This window comes from Coregonus clupeaformis, unplaced genomic scaffold (genome assembly GCF_020615455.1).
Source record: "Coregonus clupeaformis isolate EN_2021a unplaced genomic scaffold, ASM2061545v1 scaf0087, whole genome shotgun sequence".
Classification (NCBI taxonomy): domain Eukaryota; kingdom Metazoa; phylum Chordata; class Actinopteri; order Salmoniformes; family Salmonidae; genus Coregonus; species Coregonus clupeaformis.
In genome coordinates, this window is record NW_025533542.1 from 454,989 (window position 1) to 470,323 (window position 15,335).

The 15,335-nt window shown below is 43.8% G+C and overlaps 1 protein-coding gene and 1 long non-coding RNA gene across 2 annotated transcripts; both read right to left on the reverse strand.

Annotated features, from left to right (window-relative positions):
- Positions 1–319: 319 nt before the first annotated feature.
- Positions 320–10,956, reverse strand: LOC121557819 (gastrula zinc finger protein XlCGF17.1). Its single transcript, XM_041871290.2, has 3 exons — positions 10,185–10,956; positions 3,068–3,274; positions 320–2,155 (listed from the first exon to the last, which is right to left on the reverse strand). Exons 2-3 carry the CDS (start codon positions 3,165–3,167, stop codon positions 1,071–1,073), a joined length of 1,185 nt encoding a protein of 394 aa, XP_041727224.1. The 5' UTR covers positions 3,168–3,274; positions 10,185–10,956; the 3' UTR covers positions 320–1,070.
- A 1,297-nt stretch (positions 10,957–12,253) lies between these two features.
- LOC123483358 lies at positions 12,254–12,918 on the reverse strand. Its single transcript, XR_006658208.1, has 3 exons — positions 12,888–12,918; positions 12,517–12,564; positions 12,254–12,410 (listed from the first exon to the last, which is right to left on the reverse strand). It is a non-coding gene; the product is annotated as an uncharacterized LOC123483358 (long non-coding RNA).
- Between the last annotated feature and the right edge of the window lie 2,417 nt (positions 12,919–15,335).

Here is a 15,335-nt window from a genome sequence, read left to right on the forward strand (position 1 = left end):
CTTTCAAATGAGCACTTTCACTATACATTCTCCATTGAGAATACTTTTCAGACCAGGACTAGGCTTAATCTGCGTCTGGGAAACCGCCCCTCAGAGAACCCCCAACAAAGAACAACGTGTCACACAGTTAGCATTTATTGTCATAACATATACTGACATTCACATCTTGTCATATCAATCAAATCAAATGTATTTTATAAAGCCATTTTTACATCAGCAGTTGTCACAAAGTGCTCGGCAGATACCCAGCCTAAAACGCCAGAGAGCAAGCAATGCAGATGCAGAAGCAAAGTGACTAGGAAAAACTCCCTAGAAAGGCCGAAACCTAGGAAGAAACCTAGAGAGGAACCAGGCTCCGATGGGTGGCCAGTCCTCTTCTGGCTGTGCCGGGTAGAGATTTAAGAATACATGTGGCCATTAAGGACAGATCGTTTTTCAAGATGTTCAAACGTTCAAAGATGACCAGCAGGGTCAAATAATAGCCATAATGGCTATAGAGGGTGCAACACATGATGTAACACATCATCATATATCATACTGTCTTCATATTTGGCATTAAGATAACCTAGAGACGCTTTATAAAGGCTGTATCATTAAATTAAGCACGAAAAATACAGTCATGACCAGTACGTGACCAGCACATTTGGAGCACAATTTCAGATTACTCTTATTTTGAAAACCATGTCCTTAAATGGATTTATAGACCGTTTAAAATGTAGACATTACAAAGGCATTCCACTGGTATGTGCCGAGGCCCGGCGATGCTAATGTTAATGAGAGCAGCAGAGAAACCACCAGCAGTCTTTTGGCCATTGTAACCTGGACTTTTTCTCAATTCATCTTTCCTCGATTCCTTGCATCCTCTCTCCTCACCTTCTTCTCAAAACGCATTGGAGAAGAAGGTTTGAGGGGAGGGACTTTAGACATTCTCCTCCAATACAGTTGAGGATGCGAGATAATCGAGGAAAGATTAATTGAGAAAGTCTAGGCCTCAATGACTAAAGTACTGGTCCCATTGAGGACATGTGTTTTCCTAAATAAAACTCCTCCAGACAAATGTTAGGCTTTTCCTATGTCATGTCCAAGGAGGCTGTCATCTCTCTTGTGTGATGCTCCTGGTGTTTCTTCAGCAATTTGGGGACATGAAACCCTTTCCCACACAGGCTACAGACGTACGGCTTCTCTCCTGTATGGAGCCTCATGTGCACCTTCAGACTCCCCGGTGTGGTGAACCCCTTATCACAGACAGTACAAGGGTATGGCCTCTCTTTAGTGTGCGTGATCTGGTGCACTCTCAGGTTCCCAGACTGGGCGAAACGGGTCCCGCATATAGCGCAGATGTATGGTTTCTCTCCAGTGTGTGTTCTCTGGTGGCTTTGAAGGTCACCAGCCCGTACAAACGTCCGGCCGCAGTACGAGCAGCAGAACCTCTTCTCAAGGTTCTTCAAGTGCGTCCTTGCGTGCGTCTGCAGCTTCTCTACATCCGTGAAGCTCTTACCGCAGTCGCAGATGTGGTAGCGGACCTCTTCCATGTGTAACTTCTTGAGCTTGTGTTTTTTCAGGCACTGGGATCTGGCGAAGCGTTGTCCGCAGATGGAGCACTGGTGTGGTTTCTCCTTGGTGTGGGTCAGTAGGTGGGTGTTGAGGTTCCCTCTGATCGTGAATCCCTTCCCGCAGTAGGAGCAGTGGTGGAGGTTCTCTCCTGTGTGGATAAGACGGTGAACCTTGAGGGTTCTGAAGTGGGAAAACGTCTTGCCACAGTCATCGCAGTGGTATGGTTTCTCCTTACGGTGGGTCTGTCTGTGCTTCCTGTAGTCCAGCAGGTGCGCGAAGCTCTCCGGGCACTTGGAGCAGTGGTATGGTTTCTCTCCTGTATGGATGCGCTGGTGGATCTTGAGGTGCCGTAGCAAGGTGAAGGTCTTCCCACATGGATGGCAGACGTGCTTGGTTTTCTCTCCGGTGTGGATGGTCATGTGTCTCCTCAGGTCATCGGGTCGTAAGAAACACTTCCCGCAGACAGAGCACTGATGTGGTTTCTCTCCGCTGTGAATCAACGCGTGTCTGTTCAGCCGCGTCTTTGTGAGGAACCTCTTGCCGCACTCGGAGCAGCGGTGCAGCTTCTCAGAGCTGTCCGTGTCAGAGCTGGCACCCTCTCCTGTTTCAATGAAAACATTATAGGGGTTAGAGACGCTGCAAGACAGAGAGGAGAGAACAGCATCACTTGCATGTCCAACAGTATAGTGTACATACAGTAAAATACTGTATCGACCTTAACCCAACACCTAGCGACCTCATCAGGAGGTTAAGATCACTGTTGGGTTGACAGTCTCCTGGACCCGGTTTGAGTCCTGGTCGGGGATACCCGCCAAATTTGCTACAATACTATGTACCTGTACCCATAGAGATCCTACTCAATTACTAGAGGGGCTATGTCGTAAACCCTCAAAGTTCCAGAATGGTCAGAAAATGGCAGCCATCTTGGTCAGGGAGAAATACAAACCAGTCTAATTGGAATGAATGGCAGTAGAGGCAGAGGTGATACATTTCCTGTTTTTCCGGCATGTGATATCAGAAATGGTGTAATAAATTAGTCAACCTAAAATATTCTCATATAATTATAAATACAGTTTATACAGGTTTTATACACATTTTCTGTATAAATAGCCACTAAAATATATGTCAACAGAACATCATGTTTCAACATTTGCTCTCTTGGAAAGCAGTGAGTGTTATTATATGATACATACTTGCATTAACAACTTGTCTGACTCCTATCATCAACTGATTTCAGCCAATGTATGGCTGTGGATTGACTGCATTGTTTTAATGGAATGTTGAAAACTGTCTGGCTAGCTAGCTAACAAACAAACAGTGGAGATCATCTTCAAATCCATTGTTTTACACAATATCTTACTTATCACAGCACTGGCTGACTATGGTTGACCAACTCCCTTACCAAAATGGCTGACCTTTTATACCATCATAAGAGTATTCTAATTCCTAATTCTATGTAGTGTACCATAGTCAATAAAAGAGTTTAACCTCAGGGTTTGGGTGTTTCTCTCACCTTTGTGAACCACTTGGTGTCGTCTCAGGTCATAGGATCGCAGGAAGGCCTTCCCGCAAACGGAACACTGGTGGGGTTTCTCTCCGCTGTGGGTCATCATGTGTATCTTCAAGCTGCTGGCTGCAGTGAATCTCTTGCCACACTGGGAGCAGAGGTACGGTCTCTCCGGGTCCCCTAGGCTGTCTGGGTCTGAGTTGGCACCCTCTCCTGTTTCAATGACAACATTACAGGGGTTAAACACTTGTTTTCTATTTTATATGCTATACTATGCATCAGTATCTAAAAAGGTAGAAAGGGAAGTTGACTCCGCTTAGATGTATGTTCTGATCAGTGATTACTGGGTGCATGACACGAGCCCAGATATTTTAGTTCACAGAGAGAATTGGCTAAATCTGCCTTTACCATCAGTCCCATTAGCCAATGTACAATCATTGGATAATAAAATGGATGAGCTCCGATCAAGAATATCCTACCAACGGGACATAAAAAAACGGTAATATCTTATGTTTCACCGAGTCGTGGCTGAACGACGACATGGATAACATACAGCTGGCGGGGTTTTCGGTGCATCGGCAAAATAGAACAGCTGCCTCCGGTAAGACAAGGGGTGGCAGTCTGTGTATATTTGTAAATAACAGCTGGTGCACAAAATATAATATTAAGGAGTATCTCATGATAAGCTGTAGACCACATTATTTACCAAGAGAGTTTATCATCTATATTTTTCGTAGCTGTCTATTTACCACCACAAACCGATGCTGGTACTAAGACCGTACTCAATGAACTGTATACGGCCATAAGCAAACAGGAAAATGCTCATCCAGAGGTGGCGCTCCTAGTGGCCGGGGACTTTAATGCATGGAAACTTAAATCAGTTTTACCTCATTTCTACCAGCATGTTAAATGTGCAACCAGGGGGGAAAAAACTCTAGACCACCTTAACTCCACACACAGAGACGCGTAGAAAGCTCTCCCTCGCCCTCCATTTGGCAAATCTGGCCATAATTCTATCCTCCTGATTCCTGCTTACAAGCAAAAACTAATACAGAAGTGGTCAGATGACGCAGATGCTAAGCTACAGGACTGTTTTGCTAGCACAGACTGGAATATGTTCTGGGATTCTTCCGATGGCACTGAAGAGTACACCACATCAGTCACTGGCTTCATCAATACGTGCATTGATGACGTCATCCCCACAGTGACCGTACGTACCCCAACCAGAAGCCATGGATTACAGGCAACATCCGCACTGAGCTAAAGGGTAGAGCTGCCACTTTCAAGGAGCGGGACTCTAACCCGGACGCTTACAAGAAATCCCGCTATGCCCCCCAACAAACCATCAAACAGGCAAAGCGTCAATACAGGACTAAGATTGAATCGTACTACACCGGCTCCGACGCTTGTCGGATGTGGCAGGGCTTGCAAACTATTACGGACTACAAAGGGAAGCACAGCCGAGAGCTGCCCAGTGACACAAGCCTACCAGACTAGCTACATTACTTCTATGCTTGCTTTGAGGCAAGCAACACTGAAGCATGCATGAGAGCATCAGCTGTTCCGGACGACTGTGTGATCACGCTCTCCGTAGCCGATGTGAGTAAGACCTTTAAACAGGTCAACATTCACATGGCCACAGGGCCAGACGGATTACCAGGACGTGTACTCCGAGCATGCGCTGACCAACTGGCAAGTGTCTTCACTGACATTTTCAACCTGTCCCCTGACTGAGTCTGTAATACCAACATGTTTCAAGCAGACCACCATAGTCCCGTGCCCAAGAACACTAAGGTAACTTGCCTAAATGACTACCGACCCGTAGCACTCACGTCTGTAGCCATGAAGTGCTTTGAAAGGCTGGTCAAGGCTCACATCAACAGCATTATCCCAGAAACCCTAGACCAACTCCAATTTGCATACCACAGATGATGCAATCTCTATTGCACTCCACACTGCCCTTTCCCACCTGGACAAAAGGAACACCTATGTGAGAATGCTATTCATTGACTACAGCTCAGCGTTCAACACCATAGTGCCCTCAAAGCTCATCACTAAGCTAAGGACCCTGGGACTAAACACCTCCAACTGCAACTGGATCCTGGACTTCTTGACGGGCCGCCCCCAGGTGGTAAGGGTAGGTAACAACACATCTGCCACAATGATCCTCAACACGGGGCCCCTTAGGAGTGCGTGCTCAGTTCCTTCCTGTACTCCCTGTTCACCCATGACTGCATGGCCAAGCACGACTCCAACACCAACATTAAGTTTGCAGACGACACAACAGTGGTAGGTCTGATCACCGGCAATGATGAGACAGCCTTTAGGGAGGAGGTCAGAGACCTGGCCGTGTGGTGCCAGGATAACAACCTCTCCCTCAACGTGATCAAGACAAAGGAGATGATTGTGGACTACAGGAAAAGGAGGACCGAGCACGCCCCCATTCTCATCGACGGGGCTGTAGTGGAGCAGGTTGAGAGCTTCAAGTTCCTTGGTGTCCACATCACCAACAAACTATCATGGTCCAAACACACCAAGACAGTCGTGAAGAGGGCACAACAAAGCCTATTGAAAAGATTTGGCATGGGTCCTCAGATCCTCAAAAAGTTCTACAGCTGCACCATCGAGAGCATCCTGACTGGTTGCATCACCACCTGGTATGGCAACTGCTCGGCCTCCGACCGCAAGGCACTACAGAGGGTAGTGCGCACGGCCCAGTACATCACTGGGGCCAAGCTTCTTGCCATCCAGGACCTCTATTCCAGGCGGTGTCAGAAATTGCCAAAGACTCCATCCACCCTAGTCATAGACTATTCTCTCTGCTACCGCATGGCGAGCGGTACCGGAGCGCCAAGTCTAGGTCCAAAAAGCTTCTTAACAGCTTCTACCCCCAAGCCATAAGACTCCTGAACAGCTAATCAAATGGCTACCCGGACTATTTGCATTGTCGTCGTCCCCCCCCACACACCCATTTTTACGCTGCTGCTACACTCTGTTTATAATCTATGCATAGTCACTTTACCTCTACCTACATGTACATATTACCTCAATTACCTTGACTAACCTGTGCCCCCGCACATTGACTCTGTACCGGTACCCCCTGTATATAGCCTCACTACTGTTATTTTACTGCTGCTCTTTAATTATAATTATTTATTTTTTTAGCATTATAATAACAGGGGAGGTTAGCATTTTTTATACAACGGGTCTAATCCTGGATGCTGATTGGTTAAAACCGCATTCCAGCCGGTGTCTATTCCACAAGTTCCCACCGGCTGAAGCTATGATATAGAAATGCCTTTTTACTCTGTTCCATCTCACTGCGCAATCCACTGTCTCATCAGCCCAGCCAGGCAATTTATAAACTTGATCTCCACTATAAAAAGCGTCTAGACATTATCTCACGGTTCTTTTAGACTAACATTTAGTTTTCAACAGTGGAGATTTGTATAAACCTTGCTGTCTATCTCTCCGACATTTGGAACATTGTTTCAATATTGAAATTCGATCTCCAGCTGTCCCATAGTAATGAACGTGATAGGAGTCGGGACAAGACAGACAGGCAGATTTTCTCAGCCAGTCGAAATCATGAATCAGCTGCCATAATTTTTATGGATATACACAAAGAAATGTCAATAGAAAACAGGTAAAACTAAACGAAAAGCAGCTAGATTGCAGTCTTTCCAGTTTCGGTTTGAAGTGATAACTGTGTTGTTTGCTAGCTCCTCTGAACAACAGTGTCCTGACGAGAGAGCACATTTTCTATGCCAGGCGAAATTGCACTTCATTAGCTCATTGTTATGGATGTAGCCAAATAAATGTCACTAGAAAACAGCTTAAACAAATGCAAATGCAGCTAGTTTCCTGTTATTCTGACTGCACTGTTTGACCTGACTGTAAGTTAGCCTTAGTTGGCTAGCTAGCAAGCAAGGGATAAGAAACGACCAGCCGGCTTGGGTAGCAACCTTAGATTTGTGTCGGGACTATATCTCGTGGAAGGATGAAATAGTATGAATACATTCGTCAAAATAACTTTTTTAAAATGAAACTATGTCAATCCTTATTTGAATATGTTGGTAACCCTTTGTGTAAAAGTGATCGTGCTCGAGAAGCCGGTGTTTGGAGGATATATTGGCAGGGTCTGCCGGCTCGAGACAGAACACCTGTGCCAATATATCCTCCAAACACCAGCTTCTCTAGCATTATCACTTAAATATCATAGCCCCAAGACATGCTAACCTCTCACCATTACAATAACAGGGGAGGTTAGCATTTTATATCATACCCCCAAGACATGCTAACCTCTCACCATTACAATAACAGGGGAGGTTAGCATTTTATATCATACCCCCAAGACATGCTAACCTCTCACCATTACAATAACAGGGGAGGTTAGCATTTTATATCATACCCCCAAGACATGCTAACCTCTCACCATTACAATAACAGGGGAGGTTAGCATTTTTTTTGGGGGGGGGCATGATATGTTCAGTGCATTCGGAAAGTATTCAGATCCCTTGACTTTTTCCACATTTTGTTACGTTACAGCCTTATTCTAAAATGGATTAAATTGTTTTTTTTCCCCCCTCATCAAGCTACACACAATTCCCCATAATGACAAAGCCAAAACTGAAATATCACATTTACATAAGTATTCAGAACCTTTACTCAGTACTTTGTTGAAGCACCTTTGGCAGCGATTACAGCTTGCCACACCTGTATTTGGGGAGTTTCTCCCATTCTTCACTGCAGATCCACTCAAGCTCTGTCAGATTGGATGGGGAGCGTAGCTGCACAGCCATTTTCAGGTCTCTCCAGAGATGTTCGATCGGGTTCAAGTCCGGGCTCTGGCTGGGCCACTCAAGGACATTCAGAGACTTGTCCCGAAGCCACTCCTGCGTTGTCTTGGCTGTGTGCTTAGGGTCGTTGTCCTGTTGGAAGGTGAACCTTCACCCCAGTCTAAGGTCCTGAGCGCTCTAGAGCAGGGATCTCTCTGTACTTTGCTCCGTTCATCTTTCCCTCGATCCTGACTAGTCTCCCAGTCCCTGCCGCTGAAAAACATCCCCACAGCATGATGCTGCCACCACCATGCTTCACAGTAGGGATGGTGCCAGGTTTCCTCCAGACGTGATGCTTGGAATTCTGGCCGAAGAGTTCAATCTTGGTTTCATCAGACCAGAGAATCTTGTTTCTCATGGTCTGAGTCCTTTAGGTGCCTTTTGGCAAACTCCAAGCAGGCTGTCATGTGCCTTTTACTGAGGAGTGGCTTCCGTCTGGCCACTCTACCATAAAGGCCTGATTGGCGGAGTGCTGCAGAGATGGTTGTCCTTCTTGAAGGTTCTCCCATCTCCACAGAGGAACTCTGGAGCTCTGTCAGAGTGACCATCGGGTTCTTGGTCACCTACCTGACCAAGGCCCTTCTCCCCTGATTGCTCAGTTTGGCCGTGCGGCCAGCTATAAGAAGCACTTCCCCAGATCTGTGCCTCGACACAATCCTGTCTCAGAGCTCTACGGACAACTCCTTCGACCTCATGGCTTGGTTTTTGCTCTGACATGCACTGTCAATTGTGGGACCTTATATAGACAGGTGTGTGCCTTTCCAAATCATGTCCAATCAATTGAATTTACCACAGGTGGACTCCAATCAAGTTGGTGACATCTCAAGGATGATCAATGGAAACAGGATGCACCTGAGCTCAATTTCGAGTCTCATAGCAAAGGTCTGAATACTTATGTAAATAAGGTATTTCTGATTTTTATTTGTAATAAATTTGCAAATATTTCTAAAAATCTGTTTTTGCTTTGTCATTATGGGGTATTGTGTGTAGATTGATGAAGATTTTGTATTTATTTAATCCATTTTAAAATAAGGCTGTAACGTAACAAAATGTGGAAAAACTCAAGGGGTCTGAATACTTTCCAAATGCACTGTACAGTATGTAGGTAAGTAGCCTTCCACGAGCCTTGGCTTGTGCAAGCCAAAACGGCTCATAGGGCAGGGAGCCATCTCCTGTTTCTGAAGCATGAGGCAGGAGATTATGTAGTATTATGTATATTATATGTATATTATGTATTTGTTGCGTTTTGTTTCCTGTTTGGACCCCAGGAAGAGGGGCTAATTGGGGATCCCAATAAATATTACTAAATACTACACATTACTTATACAGAGGCTTTCATCAATTGGCCTGGACCAGGCTGCATGTAGCTGATTTGACAATTATTTAAAGGACAGAGGGGTATCCTACGAATCAGGTTTGATGAGTTAGCGAGGTAACTTTGGTCAACTCTGAGGTTAACTCGGGATAACCAGTCATACGAATGTGGCTCACCTTTTAGTCAGTTACATTTCTATGACATCGAATCCTTCAGAACTAACCTGCTCCGGGGCAGGCTAACTCAGGGCTAACTCCATTTATCCTGAATGAAGTGTCTGAGCCGTGAGTTGAGGACCAATGAAATCAGATTCCCTCCCTCTTGCAAAGATTGCATCATCATCTCCTTAATTTGAGGAAGAAGACTGATTAAATATTTTATTAATCAAATGTTTGTGTGTAAAAAAAATAGTAACATTGAAAAATACCTATCACATTATTTAGTATTGACACAATGCATTTGAAACTAAAATATACATTATTATTAAGATCATTATTTTATCAATAAGAATAAAGCACAGCAAAGTAAAACAAATAAGAAGGCATTTCTAAAAGCCTATTTCACACCTCAGCCTGCTGAATCTGCAACATAACTTGTCCTTTCATTATGATTTCGGCTCAAATTAAAAACGTGGCGCTGATTTGCCCACGGCGTGACGTTTCAGCATTGTCTCAACGAAGAATTGGACGTTCGACTAGCCATGTACGACATGCACGCGCAGTTACAAGCCTGCTAGAGTTAGCCGCAGGCGGACGAGCAATATCCACCGTCGTAGTACGAACAAAGCCTGAGCTGGAATGTGAAGCTAACTGAAGCCGGTTAGCTTTAGAAAACCCTGAGTAGATGTACCTTGCTTCGTAGGATACCCCTCAGAACATAGTGTGTATCTACTGCTGGTGTTAAATCAGGTTCTGGATCGATTCTTGGTCAGTTTTTTTCTCTCTCACTATCTTAAAATTGTAACTTTCACCTGTATGCAGATGACACTGTGGTGTATGCTGTTGCCCCCACAGCTAGCTGACCAGGCTCTGTCAGAGCTTCAATCTGCCTTTATTGCTCTGCAGAAAGCCTTTGTTGAACTGAAACGTAATGCAGGTAAAACCAAGTATATGTTATTTTCCAAATCACGTAAAAATGTATCTGATGGTTTATGCATACGTACTTTGGATGGTGCCCTCATTGATCGTGTCCCCGCCTCAAAAAAATATCTGGTCATCTGGATTGATGAAAATCTATCTTTAAAAAAATAATGTGGATGAATTAGTTCAGAAATTAAGAATTAAAATAGTATTCTTCTATAGGAACTGGTCCTGTCTTTCATTAAATAGCAGAAAACAAATAATTGAGTCAACATTGATTCCGGTTATTGACTATGGCGATATCGTATCGTCTATCTGAATGCATCTGCCAATGTATTGAAGACATTGGATGCAGTTTATCATAGCGCATTGCGATTTATTACAGCCGATATGTTCAGTACACATTGCATTTTGTATCAGAATGCGGGCTTGAAGTCTCATAGATCGCTGCATTACGCTCTGTTTGTCTATAAAAGCCCTCTTGCATAAACGTCCGCCATACTTTACTTCATTGTTAACCTATAGATGTACCCGGACCCGGGCTCAGGGATGGCTAACTCTGGAGATCCCTTCGATATCCACTGAGTTTGGTAGATCTGTGATAGATTAATTATTAATGACTAATTATTACACCCTGAAACTGTGTGAAATGTGTTAGAATGTGTGAGAGTAGGACTAGTAAAGATTATGACATTGTGTTACTATTTAGCAATGTGAGTAAGAGTTAGGCCAGACAACAAAGGACAAGGAGAACTGTCTCCAGGCAACTGAGAAACCAAGATAACTGAGGAATTTAGGGAGGAGAGAAACTGTTAGGCTTGGAAAAGTGTGTGTGTGAACTGATGGTCAGGAGAGCAATTATAAAGTGGAAAACTACAGCCTGCCTAAAGAGGGGAGGGATTTTTGTATGACGTATGAGTATAAAAGATGGACTGAAATTGTGATGGCAGAATTCTCAATGAATAAAATCTCTGACTATGCAGACCGGGACTCTGTCCGTTTCTTAAATCCAAAAGACTTACAACCTTTTGGGAGACGCACAGAGACACTGAAATAGTTTGTTAAATAATTCACATAACAATCTGCTTTTAGTTTTTTTTTGCAGTTTACGTGTGGAATGATCTACAATTAACTTTAATATTGGAGGAATTGGTGCCTCTAGCGCCTTTCAGACGGTTGTTAGGGGACATTTTTACTGAAGAATGTGACTGTTTTTTTATGATTGTGTTTTGTTTTTCATGTATTGTTGTCTATAATAACATGTATATTAATGTGTATATGAATGGGTAGTTTAATGTGTTTATTGTATATGAATGTGTAGTTGAATGTGTTTATTGTATATTCATGGTATATGAATGGATAGTTTAATGTGTATATTGTATATTAATGTGTATATGAATGGGTAGTTTAATGAGTTTATTGTATATTCATGTGTATATGAATGTGTAGTGTAATGTGTTTATTGTATATTCATGTGTATATGAATGTGTAGTTTAATGGGTTTATTGTATATTAATGTGTATATGAATGGGTAGTTTAATGTGTTTATTGTATATTCATGTGTAGTTTAATGGGTTTATTGTATATCAATGTGCATATGAATGGGTAGTGTAATGTGTTTATTTATATTAATGTGTATATGAATGGGTAGTTTAATGTGTATTGTGGTGCTATCCAGGGCTCATCTGGAAAAGAGACCCTGGTCTCAGCATTGACTCCCTGTCAAAATGAAGGTTCAATAAAAAATAAATACCTGGCTTGGTCCTATCCACACCCTCCTCCTCCTCCTCCTCCTCCTCCTCCTCCTCCTCCTCCTCCTCTCCATCCCCTACCTCCTCCTCCTCCCTCCCCCCCCCCTCCTCCTCCTCCTCCTCCTCCTCCCCTCCTCCTCTCCATCCCCTACCTCCTCCACTGGATGCATGTTCTGATCAGTGATTACCTGGCTTGGTCCTATCCAAACCTTCCTCCTCCTCCTCCTCCTCCTCCTCCTCCTCCTCTCCATCCCCTACCTCCTCCACTGGATGCATGTTCTGATCAGTGATTACCTGGCTTGGTCCTATCCAAACCTTCCTCCTCCTCCTCCTCCTCCTCCTCCTCTCTTTTAACAATAACAAGCCCTGTAAAACATCAAACCAAAAGACTGGAACACAACATTCATTAAAACACTTTATAATAGATATAGAATAAGCTGGATTCTATTCCCTTTCTAGTGTAATGGGTTACCTGGGTTAGACACGTCTCTTTCTCCCTGGTCCTCCTCGTCTTCCATATCTACTTGAACCACATCAAAACAGGGGTTAGTTTTGGACTGGACATGCTGTGAGTGGCACACTCTAGACGATAGCAGACCTGGGTTCAAGTAGTATTTAAAATCAGTCTGTGCTTGACTGAAATCAATCTGTGCCTGGTCCATTTGAACCAATGGAATAGTCTCAAAAGTGCCCATCACCCCGCTTACCTAGCTGACACTCCAGGTAGGCTCGAGCGAACTCTGAAAGTATTTGAACGTTTTTTTAAAATCCTATTTTAACCTAGATCTGGACTGTAAGGGCTATGATGTAACCCGGTGGCTGGCGTAGACAACCTCAACTCACCAGAGTCAATGTCATTATCTTCCTCTTCTTCTTCTCTGTCCTCCTCCTCTTCCTCCTCCTCGATTTCTCTCTCCTCCTCCTCCTCTTTGACAATCACATTGAGTTCCAGTGTTTGACTGCAGTCCTCCAGCTTCACTGACGCCATCTCTGGACCCTGCTGTGAGTTTCTCTGGGCTGGAACACCACAGCCAGAACCCAGTTAAGACACGGTATGAAGTGGACTGTATGTTTTTTTTCTATTTATAAAAGGGTCTGAATAAATAAATGCAAAAAACTAAAATCTAAGTGTGTTCAGAAATGAAATGAACGTACAGAAAAACACAGATAATATAAAAACAACAGAGGGGTTGTGTTAAATGCGGAAGACACATTTTGGTTGAATGCATTCAGTTGTGCAACTGACTAGGTATCTCCTTTCCCTTATATTTGTCACAGTGTGAGGAGACAGTTCTCTTGCTTGTGCAAGAAGCGCTAACGCAAAACAATAAGGGACATTTAACTAATCAGCACTTTTTTTTAAACAGTAGCATACTCTTACTCCGAAATAAATTAATTCAGAGTTCCTCACCTAAACTGTAAAGGCTTTTATCGATTACGTCCCTGGGTAAGAAAACATGACAGACGGAAACCACAACAACCGCTGCAGCCCGACAAACTGACACTATTCAACCGCGGCAATCTACCACATTACCGATCGACAATAAACGTTTACTGTAATGTTCAACGGTTGGCTATCATTTAAATGATCATGAAAGCATGTCGGATTACCTGAAATCGCTGGTCTTTTATTGATAAACTGTGATGGCCGACGGCTGCGCTTACATGATGCTCGTGAACATGACGCCCTTTCCCATCCTGCGCGCAGGCTGGGTATCTTTAACCTAGCGCGCAGGCGGAAGTTTACAGTACTGGCTCATCGGTTCGACCGATTATCCACGCTCCGAGTCTAATCAAACAATAAAAGACCAGCGATTTCAGGTAATCTGTCGTGTTTTAATTATAATAATTTTAACTATAACCAGACGCTGAAACTTACAGTTAACGTTTATAGTCGATCGGCGATGTGGTAGATGTTGAATAGTGTGGCGCCAGGCAGCAACGGCTAACATCCGTTGGGCTGTCACGGTTGTTGTTGTGGCCAGGAACGTTATCGATAAAAGCCATTACAGTTTAGGGGAGGAACTCCATATGAATGAATTATTTCGGAGTGAAAACACTGTACATAGAAAGCTTACCTTCTTTTGCACGGTCAACCATTACATTACTATTTAGCCTATACAAAGAGGGTGATTAGTGAAATTGCCCTTAGCTTATTGTTTAGCTGCAACGCTTTCACTAGCAAGATAGCTGGCTCCTCCCATTGTGATTTATATATTAATTAAATTCCCGAACATATCTAGATTTGAGGTTTTACATTTTATTATTTTCCTTTCTTAAAGCATCCAGCTCTAGCCTACAATGTCTGAACCGGGTCCAGCCCAGAGAAGCTCACAGCCAGGTCAAGAGATGGCGTCAGTGAAGCTGGAGGACTGCAGTCAAACACTGGAGCTCAATGTGATTGTGAAAGAGGAAGAGGAGGAGGAGGAGGAGGAGAGAAGAATAGAGGACGAGAAAGGGAAAGAGGGAGTAGAACAGGAGGAGGAAGATAATAACATTGACTCGGGTGAGTCTAAGTTGTCTATCAATTAAATGTATTTATAAAGCAGATGTCACAAGTGCTATACAGAAACCCAGCCTAAAACCCCAAACAGCAAGCAATGCAGATGTAGAAGCACACCTGCCACTGGTTGACAGCTAGCCCTGGATCATGACTCTCAGTTCATTACATTACACATAAGTCATTGGACGAAGGCGTCTTCTGTAGGGGGGAGTTTTGTTAAGAGCCCTGACGCTCAATCTGAACATTAACACAAGTCGCGGTGCGGTTTTGGAAGCATAAGGAGCTTATAATTTTCAAAAAAAACAAAAGGTTACATTGATACACACCTTGATAGGGTTAGTGTTTCCATACGGCCATATCTTCATGTTACAACGCTTGTTAATGGAAAACAGACAGAATACCAGAGGCGACCACCTGTGCTAGTTAGCATGCTCCGAACACCTGTGTGTACGCGTAACTCGGGAAGTGTAGCTGAAGTATAGGTTCGTTGGATGGCGGCACCCATAGCTGGACGGATCTGTAACTGCTACAGGAAGTGTATATTTTCTATTTGAAGGATTCTTTCTCGCTTTTGAAAGTCGTATCGCAAGCGATGATTATTGACGTTTCTAAAGGTTAAAACACAGCGTCGGGACTGAAGTTCACACGAGCCAGTCGTGGGTGATGCTAATGGCTGAAAACTGTAGGGAGAAGGCAGAATGCTGCCTAGAGTTATAGAGTGCTAGGTTACATCCTAATAGGAGTTATAGAGTGCTAGGTTACATCCTAATAGGAGTTTTAGAGTGCTA